The following is a 13,919-nucleotide window of genomic DNA, read 5'->3' on the forward strand; positions in this document are numbered from 1 at the left end:
GATGTTAGACTCAGGCTAGACCATAATCGACGATGAGGTTCATTCATGTATTAGGCTGTTTTGGAAATTCAACTATTTGGGTGTACAGAAGTCTTAGTAACACAATTTCTACAACAATTATAGCCAGACATTAATACCCACTGGCTTTAACCGAGAACCTCGGCCAATGTTTCATTCGCGTCGTGCCTAACAACGCCCTTTAGCCGTGACTTATTCAGATACAGCACTAGCCTAGAGTAGCCTACCTTATTGCTTTTATAAAACGGTTACCACGCAATACAAATATTAATCCCGAAACATATGTATATATGCATCTTTCATGAAGTAAAATGAATCACTAAAAGCCAATTCCTTCCGCTGGAGAAAAAAAAATAGTCCCTGACCATTTGCAACAGAAGAAGTTACATTATTTCTCCATTAGATGGAGACAAAGACTGTCTTAATGAGTGAGTCAGTCAGTCAGTAGAGAAGACTTTTGAAATGACTCAAACTTGTGATCACGGAGAAGAAAGACGCAACTGACATGACTAGGCACAGACAACCCCTATTAACTGTTAAAAGTAAAAGATATCACACCGGGTATTCAAACGGATTTTTTATTATGAATATAGGACTGACCTGTATGAAGGACTAAAAATGACAGAACGAAAAATAAATAAATAAATAAATAAAAGTAGAAATAAATAAATAAATGCAGAAATAATAGTGAAAATAAATACATTTTGGTAATATAAATGGCTATTTCTGTATTTTTACATGTATTTATTTATTTATTTATGCATTTCTATATGTATTTATTTATGTATTTATACATTTATTTATATATTTATGTATTTATATATTTATTTATTTATATATTTATATATGTATTTATTTCTACATTTATTTATTTATACATTTATTTATTTCTGTATTTCCACATTTCTACATTTATTTATTTCTGTATTTCCACATTTCTACATTTATTTATTTCTGTATTTCCACATTTCTACATTTATTTTTCCCTGCGCATGTATGCTAATTGACCAATGGCTAAGCCACGCCCCCAAACGCGATGAGCCAATCACAGTACGCATAGCTAACCCAATACACTCGGACATTCTCTGCTTCCTCGTCCATTGCAATGCATTGCGGTTATCAGTTTTCATTCGTTTTTATGTTTTTTCTTGTCATTTTGGCTTTTAAACAGCGTGTGTGTGTGATTTTGGTTGGGTGACAGTTGTAGGGTTTTTTTGACAAGAGTTTACAGTTTGACAAAAGCACAATGTTGTGTTTTACACAAATATAAGTAGGCTAAACACTTTGCAGTTTTAATTATGTCCTGTATGAACAAAATGGAGTATGTTTTTATGTTTCCACTGTTCGATCGCGCCCGCTCTCTGACACACACACACACACATTCCAGCAATGCAATCTTGACATCGCAGCCTGTTCATTATTCTGCGCTCACACCAAACGCGAATAGAGCGTCAAATTCGCGCGTATCCGCGTCTAGTTCGACGCTTGAACATTTTGAATCCAAAGCGAATAGGACGCGCGTATAAAGCGAGCGTTTGAAGCGAAATAGCACCAAACTATAACGTTTACACTGTGAACTGTAAATCTTTGTCTGGAGCTGAAGCTTATCGACCTTCTCAACAATAAAATTATTAATATAACCCTCCAATGCATATTTAAGGCCCTTTTGGTGACATCGAGATGATATATAATCTTTCTGTCTCCAAAAAATCATCAATTGCCTCCTGTGAAATGTCTCCTACTGTGACAGCTGCCAAAGCGCCTGTTACCGAATGTTGACTGTTTGTCCGAGTGAGTGGAGGGGGCGTGGCTTAGCCATTGGTCAATTAGCATACATGCGCAGGGAAAAATAAATGTAGAAATGTGGAAATACAGAAATAAATAAATGTAGAAATGTGGAAATACAGAAATAAATAAATGTAGAAATGTAGAAATACAGAAATAAATAAATGTAGGAATAAATAAATGTATAAATAAATACATATATAAATATATAAATAAATAAATATATAAATACATAAATATATAAATAAATGTATAAATACATAAATAAATACATATAGAAATGCATAAATAAATAAATAAATACATGTAAAAATACAGAAATAGCCATTTATATTACCAAAATGTATTTATTTTCACTATTATTTCTGCATTTATTTATTTATTTCTACTTTTATTTATTTATTTTTCGTTCTGTCATTTTTAGTCCTTCATAGACCTGAAGGAAATATCTAGCCTACTGTAAATGCAGGTACACTCGCTTTCTCGGTCTCATCCAGAAGTTGTTACTGGAAATGAAAATCAGCATTGTGATTTTTGTACACAAACTTAAAATAACCAAAAGACACGTAGCCTAACAGTTAAACAGCGGACAGATACAGGCTAGTGCTGTATCTGAATAAGTCACGGCTGAAGGGCGTTGTTAGGCACGACGCGAATATGAAACATTGTCCGAGGTTCTCGGTTAAAGCCAGTGGGTATTAATGTCTGGCTATAATTGTTGTAGAAATTGTGTTACTAAGACCTTTGTACACCCAAATAGTTGAATTTCCAAAACAGCCTAATACATGAATGAACCTCATCGTCGATTATGGTCTAGTCTGAGTCTAACATCATAACTAACATGGTCAGGCTGGTGGTTTCCATGTTCTAATGCTGCGGCAGCTTCCCGCAAAAGCTCACTAACAGATTTCGCCATATCTCGTCGTCTCGATTACTATATTATTTAAATAATTTCGTTTCACACATTCAACTCATGCACACGGGACGTCGACGACTTCGCTTTACAGAAGGTGTGCCTCTAGCGCCGTTACTAGAATAAGCCACACCCACTCATTAACATAGAATTTGCATGCAGGTTGTCTTTGAAAATGAAAATGAAAACTGTGAAATAAAAGAGGAATTAAAATGAAAACGAAAATTTACATTTGTATTTGAATTGTGTCACTATTATTGCGTGAGCATTACTAAAGAGCATTGTAAAAACTGTATTTGTACTTTCTTTTTCACGTTTGGCTTTTCATTTTAATATTGCCAGTCTTGCCTCGAGACTGTAGTGAAAATGAAATGTGAAATCACCAATTGCATTTTATTTTTCAATTTGACAGGAATAATGCTGTGAAAATGAAATCATTTAATTTCATTCTCAATTTTGTCACATATTTTGCGTACTGTTTTCTGTAATGAAATCGTTAATCTGGTTTTAATTTTCATTTTAATCATTTAATTTATTTATTTAAATTTGGCAGAAAATGTCCTCCATAGAGAGAAAGGAGCGCAGTGCATGTAGTGACATCATGTCAGAATCACATGTAATAAAAAAAATCTAACTTTATCATTATGAAGATAAACAAATAAGATGTATTTTAGTACTCACTATCAAGCTAGCATATTGATATTGGTAAAGTTTAAAATATATATTTTTTGATTCGCTAACGAGCTAGTTATCTATAAGGCAAAGCTAAAAACAGGTTGCATGATACACGTTTTTCCATTACCATCATTTACACTGTGATGAAGATGAATTTCGTGTAAGATTCATAACATATATGGTGTTCTGCATGTAAGAGTTTCCATGATGAAAGCATTGTTGACTCTGATGAGGACTATACTCCAGAGACAAGTACCGCATCGTCAGCCCGAGGACAGGTCCGGGGTCGAGGGCGAAGCAGAGGAGGTCGTGCAAGAGGCCGTGCAACTAGGGTCCGAGGATATTGACACGCGTTTTATTCAAAGACTTTTTGTTCATTACCTTTTCTAGTACTGTCTTCCTTTTTTGCCTTGTTTGCCTTCGCTAACTGCATATGCCGGTAATGTGAATTTTTGATTGCTCTTTCTCTGCCATTGTTTTGCTATTCCTAGGTTCCGTGCCTCTTGAATTCCTCAAATCAAACGGGTGCGCGCGCATATGGGCAGATCCTGTGTGGCAAAAGGGTGGTTGCCATGGTTGCGAGAGAGTGACAGTCGCCTAAGCCAATCCTTTGTTTCGTCCCAAATGGAAATAATGAGCTGTGTTTAATACAGATTAAACGGTCTAGAGTCACTCGATTTTTATACTCTTTTTATCAGAGTACTTACATTTTAATTATGCCTTGATATATATAAAAAGTTTAAACAAATTTGGAAAAAAGTTTTTTATAACAATCCTACCTACACTACCTTTAAAAGGACAGTTTACAAACAAATGAAAATTCTGTCATCATTTACTAATCCTCATGTCATTTCAAACCCATAATACTTTTGTTCATCTTCAAAACACAAATGAAGTTATTATAAATAAAACCTGAGAGATTTCTTTCCACCTATCAAAAGTTCATTCTTGACACTTAAAGTCCAAAACGAGATCTTAAAGTAATCGTAATCCATATGAATCAAGCAGTTTACATGAAGAGACACAATCACTTTTTATGATAAACAGATTTAATTTAGGCTTGTATTCACATACAAACATTGATTAAAGTGGACCTATTATGCAAAATTCACTTTTACATGGTGTTTGAACATAAATGTGTGTCAGCAGTATGTACACAACCACCCTATAATGTTAAAAATCCACCCACTTCTCTTTTTTAATACCCATAAGTCAAATCAAATCAAATCAAGTATATTTGTATAGCGCTTTTCACAATACAGATTGTATCAAAGCAGCTTCACAGTATTAAATTAAAATAAAATAATACAACAAGATTTGTTTCTAGTGGAATTTATTGATTGATAAAATAAAATTAAATATCCCCAAAATATCCCCAACTGAGCAAGCCAAAGGCAACAGTGGCAAGGAACCGAAAAAACTCCATCAAGTGACCTAATGGAGAAAAAAAAAAAACCTTGGGAGAACCCAGGCTCAGTCGGGGCCAGTTCTCCTCTGGCATTTATGAACTAGAGGCCGGATTGTAGTTTGAACTGTAAGATTAAAAATATTATATGAATGCCTGGCCGAAAAGATGCGTCTTTAATCTAGTTTTAAACTGGGAGAGCGAGTCCGAGCAACGAACAGTATCAGGAAGACTATTCCAGAGTTTCGGAGCCAAATGTGAAAATGCTCTCCCTCCTTTGGTTGATCTGGATATCCTAGGTATGACCAAAAGCCTCAAATGTATTGATCTTAAAGAGCGCGATGGATTATAGGGCGATAGAAGATCCGTTAAATAGACTGGAGCTAAGCCGTTTAGGGCTTTATAAGTTAGTAGCAATACCTTGTAATTAATACGGAACTTTATAGGTAACCAATGCAGTGATGATAAAATCGGTGTTATATGATCATATTTTCTTGATCTAGTAAGAACTCTAGCAGCTGCATTTTGGACTAACTGTTGCTTGTTTATTGAGGATGCAGGACAACCGGCTAATAAAGCATTACAGTAATCTAGTCTCGAGGTCATGAATGCATGAACTAACTTTTCTGCATCAGAAACTGATAGCATATTACGTAGCTTAGCAATGTTTCTAAGGTGGAAAAAGGCTGTTTTTGTAACATACGAAATATGATTTTCAAAAGACAGGTTACAATCGAGTATAACACCCAGGTCTTTTACTGTAGAGGATAAAGTAACAGGACATCCTACGATGTCAAAGTTGTATTGTGAGAGGTTCTGTGGGCGGTTTTTTGAACCGATAAGTATTACCTCTGTCTTGTCTGGATTTAATAAAAGAAAATTACGCGTCATCCAATCTTTTATATCTTTAACACACTCTGTCAATTTGGATAATTTAGCGTTTTCATCCAGCCGTGATGAAATATATATTTGAGTGTCATCAGCATAACAATGGAAACTAATTCCATGTTTCCTTATAATATTTCCAAGTGGCATCATATATATTGAGAATAATAGAGGGACTAACACAGATCCCTGCGGCACTCCATAGTTTACTGGAGTTATGGTCGATTTTTCTCCATTCAAATAGACAAAATGGTAGCGGTCAGATAAGTATGATCTAAACCAGCTTAATGCTTGTCCTTGAACACCAGTATAATTTTGTAGTCGATCTAAGAGTATTGTGTGATCTATAGTCAAAAGCAATGTCTCAGAACAAGCCATTTGCAGATTCTAGCAATGTGGTGTCACATTGCCGAAGACTGCTGACGGACTCTGCTCTATTATGAATGAATGAATGAATGAATGAATGAATAAATGAATGAGGCACTTATATAGCGATTTTTATATGTACTACTGTTCACCCAAAGCGCTTTACAATCATATCAGGGATTCTCTCCTCAACCACCACCAGTGTGCAGCATCCACTTGGATGATGTGACGGCAGGCACAGTACAACGGCGCTAGTGCGCTCACAGCACACCAGCTATAGGTGGAGAGGAGAGAGAGTGATAGAGCCAGTTCAGTGGATGGGGATTATTAGGTGGCCATGATTGGCAAGGGCCAATGGGTGGAATGTGGCCAGGACACCGGGGTTACACCCCTACTCTTTACGAGAAGTGCCATGGGATTTTTAATGACCTCAGTTTTACGTCTCATCCGAAGGACGGTGCTCTTTGACAGTATAGTGTCCCCGTCACTATACTGGGGCGTTAGGACCCACACAGACCACAGAGTGAGCACCCCCTGCTGGCCTCACTAACACCTCTTACAGCAGCAAAGGTTTTCTCAGGAGGTCTCCCATCCAGATACTAACCAGGCTCAGCCCTGCTTAGCTTCAGTGGGCAACCAGTCTTGGGCTACAGGGTGATATGGCTGCTAATATGTCTATTAGCATAGACCTCGCCCCTAAATGAGCTGTACACAGTCCGCCATGTTTATCTCCACACCAGAGCATTTAACAGCAGCATTCAAGTAAGAAATTTATTCTTATTAAAGCTACTAAATTAATTCAATCAAGAGCAGTGAGTTATTTTCTTGAGTAAATGAGTATTTTTTCTTTTGTTGTTTGATTCGTATTAACAACATATTTAGCAGTAGGTACTGTATTTTATACTGCTTTCAATTTAATACACAGATCTAATATACACATGCACTTTCTTTTCCTGCGGTTTACGTTCACAGACATAACCGACTGTGTTTATGTGAACTTTGTGTGTTTTTTACATAGCCTTGCGTGTATTTGACAGTTTAAGTGCAATAAGATGTGAAAGAGAACTTAGTTTCACACTCACGGGACGCGCTGTCTGACATCCAGCTTTCTGTGCACATGCTTCGGATGTGTGCGCTCAGAAAACCATTTATCAGAAGTTTAGACTGATATGGCTTAAAAAAACCGCAAGCAGATAATAAACTTTCATGATGATAAAGAACTACAATGTCACGTGAGATTAACCGCAATAGAGATGATAATCAAAACCAAACAGATGTTTTAGTTTTTGGCAGAGTATGTAAGGCACAAGCTATAAAGGCTCCGCCCTCTTCTGGAAAGCAGGGTGGTGAGCAGCAGCTCATTTGCATTTAAAGATACATGCAAAAAAACAGCATGTTTTTCCTTTGACTCAAAAATGGGCATGGTATAATAAATAATCTGTGGGGTATTTTGAGCTGAAACTTGAGCTAAAAAAAAAAAAAAAAAAAAAAACATTCTGGGGACACCCGAGACGTATATTACATCTTGTAAAAAGGGGCATAATACCTATAACACGCCCCTTTAACACAAATACATAGAGCACATCAAATATGGTTAATGGAATATCAAACGTGCTTGCATAACATGAGAGAACTGAAGAGATTTGTTCTCGTGGGTCATGCAAGCACGTTGGAGCTTCCACAAGGACCAATGAGGTTTGTTCTCCTGCATCATGCAATTTCTGTTTAAAAAATGTTTGGTTTGGAATGACATGGTGAGTAAATGATGACAGAATTTTCATTTTCAAGAGTCTCTCAAAATTCATTAAATAGCAACAAATTAGTAAGTATGTCCAATATGCATACTGGCTGCGGGGGTCTAGAGCCAGTCCACGAGGGCTGGTGACATTCTTGGTAATCAGAATCTTCCGGAAGCGGCCATCCAGAGTGGCTACTTCAATGTTTTCCATGACGTAGTCGGTCCAGTAAATGTTTCTACCAACCCAATCCACTGCTATACTCTCAGGCACCATCAGGCCTGATGAGAACACCTAATATATCGACATCACCAAATTAATTAATCCTGAACTGTAATTGATTAACACAGATCCAATATATCCATACAATGAAATTCATAAGCCCTATAAGACAACAAATCTTTATTTCTTCTTATTACTTACCTGTTTTTTGTCTGTGCCATTCTGGAATGAACTATAGATCATTTTCTCAGATGAATCACCCCAGTAGACTCTTTTATTGACATTATCAAAGTCTACAGCAACGATGCTCACGCCGCTGACTATGGGATTGACAAGGGGTGGTCTGAAGTAGATGCGGTTAGCGACAATCTGACTGCGCCTGGCCACCAGAAGCAAGGCATCACCTGGGGCTGGAGCAGATTACACATTTCCCACAGATTTCAGGTTTTACTATTCTTATATTACTGTACAAACAATTTTTGAAACTACTAGAAATGTTTTGGATTTGGTGTTAGTTGGAGCAGTGTGAACTAGCCTAAAGGTTAGTTCACCCAAAAATGAAAATTTTGTCATTACTGAGTGAGTAATTAATGACAGAAATTCAACCCTTTAAAACCATTGAGATCTTATCCATTTGACAAGAAATGCAATTCAGCAACATAAAGTCTTAGTTCAATCATCTTTGATGTATAAACGATCGAGATGTTACTTACAGATGGCTTTGCATGTACGTCCATCTGGCTCCAGCTGGTAGCCATCTTGGCAGTAGCATCGGAAGGAGCCACGCTCATTGAAGCAGGTTTGACTGCAGAATCCAGGGATCAGACACTCATTTATGTCGTCGCAGGTCTTTGAGTCGTTCAGCAGCTGGAATCCTGGGTCACAGGTACACTGAGCTCCAAATGGACCCTGAATACAACCATGACTGCAGCCCCCGTTATTTACCTGACAGTCATTTTCATCTAATAAGACCAATAATGAGAAAGAAAGAGACAGTCTGAGAAGTTCATCAACAACATATAGCAACATGTAACACATGCTTTACTCGAGCAGCAGCCGTACTCACTACAGAGGGGAGACTCGTCAGCTCCATTTGGGCAGTCTCTCTGGCCATCACACACCTGAGCCTCTGTGATGCACACCTGGTCTGTGGGACACAACCATTGACCTGATGGGCAGCTGAATGGTGGAGTGGGACAATTTGTTTCATCGCTCATATCCCTGCAATCATTTTCCCCATCACAAATCCAGCTCTGAGGCACACAGTTTCCATTAGCACATTGGAACTGTACAGAACTACAGGTACGGCGCGGGCAGCCATTGTGCTCATCAGAGCCATCCTCACAGTCTGGATGACCATCACATTCCCACACTTTCGGAATGCAAAATCCGTCGACCTGGCACTGGAACTCATCGTCATGGCACAGACCTGGCCCACGTGTGGCTGCACATAAAACACCCGCTATTAGTCATCACTAGCATTATTTTACACTGCTAGATACACATTTAGTAGCTTATATCCATATAAAGATGATGATGACACATATAGCACAAACCCATGTTTCTGTTATGAAAACTATTAGATATGTTAGATAAATTATTTTCAACAACAATTAAACATCAATTACAATAAATAAATATTTCTATTTTTTCTATTTATATATTTTATATGACAGAAATCAAGGTTTTAAAATGTATTTAGATATTTGTGAAATTTGTAAACCTTGTGGAAAATTAATAGAGATTAAAATACTGGTTGACAAAAATAATTATGAAAGAATTGCAAGACCTTTTATGTTGTGCTTTATATCAATGAAATTAAATATGTAAAAACTGATTCACTTCCAAGAACATCAATCTAATTTTTTTTTTTTTTTTCACAGACATGGAGTCACAGTTAACAGCAAAAAAATCTTAAAATAACCAAATTTATGTCATATGATCCCCTAAAACCAAGCTGAAAGAGGACTTCTAAACACATATAACTTACGACAGCTGCTCTCATCTGAGTGATCCCTGCAGTCATAAACCCCATCACAGCGATAGCTCTGACTCACACACTGATCTCCACTGGCACATGCAAACTCGAACATCGAACAGGAGTACACTACCCAAAACACAAAACATCCATGTCATCCATGTTAATTAACGTCACTATGAAACAGAACTAGTTACAGATCTTTTCTTTCGTATTGTGATGTACATCCGAGTGTAACAGATTATCAACAAAGAAAAAATGTAGGGTGGGGACTTGACTTTGCTTTCCATTTATTACTTAAAGGACACTTTAAGTACTCCGATACCACAGCAAAAACTACTTAACTAAAAAAGTTCAAACATTTTAATAGGCAAGTGAACAGTTAGAAATAAAGTAAGGTCTAACTGTTGTATTTATTTCAGGTACAGAAATGTGATAATTAAATGTAATTAAATGTTCACTGTAGAAATTTTATGTAGATTGTGTTTTGTTGTTTGATTTACATTAATGAACTAGACAATGGCAGAAATGTATACTGCTGTCACTTTAAGACCTAATGAATCCAATATAATGATACACATTCAATATCTTTCTCAACTGTTTATGTTCACTTAAGACATAACCAACAGTGTTTATGAGAATGATTGCCGAGATGGGTATTTTGACATAATTTTGTGTGTATTTGTCCATCCAAGTGCAAGGAGACGCGAAAGAGGAATCAATTCGGAGAACTGAATTTGGAACTGAAACATGCCTCTCTGTGTGTGCATGCGCTTTGGGTCTGTGCAGCTGTGCGCACAGATAACAGTGTACGAGTACTGCATTAAATTCTTTTTTGCCTCTTCTAGCACTGGAATGGTTTAAAATCTATTGAATGTGTAAACTAGCAAGACAAAAAGCGTGCAAATTATAAAATTTCACTCTATGGTAGTTAAACTTGTAATTAATCCACGAATCACATGCATGCCGAACCGTGGGGCCTGGTCTGTACGGATCACGGATAAACAATGATCCGTTTAACCCCCTACTTAAGGAGAGACATCCCAGGTGAATAGGGTAAAACATTTTTTTTAATAAATATCACCATGCTTCACCAGTTGATTGATTACATTAATAATTGCACAAAAAAAAAAATTGTATTACAAGTTTTCTGAAATTTTGTGTTTAAATATGCAAATGAGGCATTATCTAAATGTACTAATTTGCATACATTTCTAGAACAAAAATCTGAACATTGGATAAAGTCAGGTTCAAAATTCTGGTTTCATTTTTTTTATATATTAGAGTCAAAGGTTTTACAGAGGGGAATTTGGATATCTCTATTTATTACTCATTTATCACATAAATACATTTTCGCCATTTTTTAAAGAATAAAATGTTGTATAAAATCAGGAAAATTATATATGAACAAACCCCTCTGTAAAAACCTTCAGAATATAGATAAGAATAAAACTGTAAAGTAAGTTTGGTGTATGTAAGTGTTACTGAAGTGGAGCTTTCTGGCTCAATGTAGGAGAAAAACTCATTTTGAGAAAACGGCCTTCAAAGATATATACTGTAATTGATATCTACAGATGCAAATAGATAAAGTGCTCTAAAAGACACAGTTAAAAGTGTATTTTGGATGTTTTCTGTCCACTAGTCTGAAAAAACACTCTTTTTGCCTGTAGTGACTCGCCTTAAAAATCAAATCACTGTCTTACCGCAGTCCTTCTCATCAGAGCCATCCAAACAGTCCTGGTCTCCATCACAGACATATGAGTTATAGATACAGCGGTGATCTGGACACAGAAAGAAGCCAGGCTGGCAGGTGGTGATAGTGGAATCTGGAAGAGGACAGAGGAGAATGACAGTGGTTATAATTAACTTAATGTATTGCTGTGTCAAATTTGTGTACATGGGCAGTGCTAGGGCTTTTCAGAGTGTATTTTTTTTTATCAAAATGTCTTTGACAATAAACATTTATGCATATTCACTGACCCTACATTCACCCCTACATTGAACTTCTTCAATACTCACTGCACTGTCTCTCATCAGAACCATCGCCACAGTCGTTGAAGGCATCGCACACCCACGCTTTTGGGATGCAGTTTCCATTGGTGCAAGCGAATAGGTTGGATGGGCAGGTGGTTGGACCACGTGTGGGGCAGTTATCTTCGTCGGTACCATCACCACAATCATCATGTCCATCACAGCGCCATCTAGCAGGGATGCAGTGCTTGTTCCCACAGGTGAAGGCATATGGAGAGCAGGTTGTACCTGATTAAAATGGTGAAATGAGATGTTCATAGACATGTCTAGGTCTTCAGGTGGTGCTCAAGCACACTCACATGTTTATACACACCTGGATCTGTGCAGTTGGCTTCATCTGTTTTGTCGACGCAGTCATTCACACCGTCGCAACGGTAAGAATTTGGCACACATCGGCCCCCGTCACAGGGAAAAGCATAGTCTCCACAGTTATCATCTGGTGGGGGCTCAGAGTCATCCTTCACACAGTCTCTCTGGTTGTCCTGCAGCTTCATGCCGTAGGGACATCCACACACACGGCTGGACGCAGGCGTAGGGAAACAGAAGTGGCTGCAGCGGCCGTTTGGAATCAGATTGCATCTGCTTTTGAAAACTGTACACAGCAATGAGATTACAGTAGTTGATTATCACTTACTTTGCATTTGACAAATAATACTTTACATCTAACAAGTAGAAGGATCATTTTTTTTGTCCAATCTATTTGTTTATTTAAAAAAACATGAATACACCTCTTCTTTGATGGGAATGCATTTAAGTTCCGAATAAAAAATAAATTATAAATTTTCTTGGGGTGAAAATTTTTAAAATGTCAGGGTGGCCGAACATCCAGAGCCAGATTTATGCATAGGCATTCTAGGCACGTGCCTATGCTCGCATGTCCAGGGGGGCCCAATTACAGTGAGGAAAAATTGTTTTAGTTTTTTTTTTAATTATTATTATATTATTATTTCACTCTAATGGTAAGACAATTAATTTTTAAATTAACAAAATTTTAAATATCGGGCAGAAACCTCGCATCTCCATATTTTGTCACTAAGGGTCACAATTTACCTCTGTCTGTAGGTTTTGCAAAAAAAAGTTGTGACTAAATCTCGTATCTCTACTGGATCTTCAAACTGTCAGTCAAACCTCATAACTACACCCGCCTCTATCGTGAATGAAGTGCCACACGCAGTTTGGACCATCTCTGCATATTTGCAGCAGCAAGGGTAAAAAAAAATAAAAAAAACCTGGTTGCTAGAAGTACAACGTTTTCTTTACTCAAGTAACTCTCTCTTTCTCTGTCTCTCTCTATATATATATATATTATTTTCATTTTATTTTTTAACCCCTGGTTTTAAACCCTAGTCTTGTATATAGTTATTTGTGGTCGCACATGTGGACCATGTTCAACCTTGCAATAAATAAATAAATAATCACACACAAAAAAAACTCCATTTGAGTTTGATTTTGGTGGAATGTTAATAATATAATGGTACATGCAAGTGTCTGACCATATAAAGCCACAATATCAATAATATCAACTGTGACAACACAGTGTTTAATTATTTTTGAAAATATATAATAATAATTTCCTGAAAAGTAGTGGTTTTGGTAGTAGTGGTGGTGGCGATGATATACTGTATGTATATAAGCTACAGGTTGTGAGGGTATTGGGGGGGACCCAAAAACTTATTTTGCCTGTCACAATATGAAGTGAATTCGGCACTGCAGACATCATAATGAAGAAAAAATACTTAATTAAAAGAATGATATTATGGAAAAAAGTACATTATTATTTTTTTCTCTTGATCTACTTTATTTCATGTTTGCTCTTATTATTCATTGATCCAAAGTCATCATCATGTTGAAACATGTCTAAATAGTGCAGAAAAATGGATGAAATTCCAGTGAATTGCATAAACA

The 13,919-nt window shown here is 36.8% G+C and overlaps 1 protein-coding gene across 1 annotated transcript in view; it reads right to left on the bottom strand.

The window, feature by feature from the left end:
• Positions 1–13,919, bottom strand: part of lrp2b (low density lipoprotein receptor-related protein 2b) — a gene marked incomplete at its 5' end in the record, with an annotated part of 63,512 nt that overhangs the window by 32,097 nt on the left and 17,496 nt on the right. The window contains 8 exons of the mRNA XM_084135734.1: positions 7,893–8,077; positions 8,207–8,415; positions 8,719–8,967; positions 9,072–9,449; positions 9,996–10,112; positions 11,687–11,809; positions 12,003–12,242; positions 12,328–12,606. Of these exons, the coding sequence (XP_083991860.1) occupies positions 7,893–8,077; positions 8,207–8,415; positions 8,719–8,967; positions 9,072–9,449; positions 9,996–10,112; positions 11,687–11,809; positions 12,003–12,242; positions 12,328–12,606 (1,780 nt within the window). The remainder of the gene's footprint in view (positions 1–7,892; positions 8,078–8,206; positions 8,416–8,718; positions 8,968–9,071; positions 9,450–9,995; positions 10,113–11,686; positions 11,810–12,002; positions 12,243–12,327; positions 12,607–13,919) is intronic.

The sequence above is a fragment of the Abramis brama genome (assembly GCF_963993115.1).
Source record: "Abramis brama genome assembly, chromosome: 14".
NCBI classification, from domain to species: Eukaryota; Metazoa; Chordata; class Actinopteri; order Cypriniformes; family Leuciscidae; genus Abramis; species Abramis brama.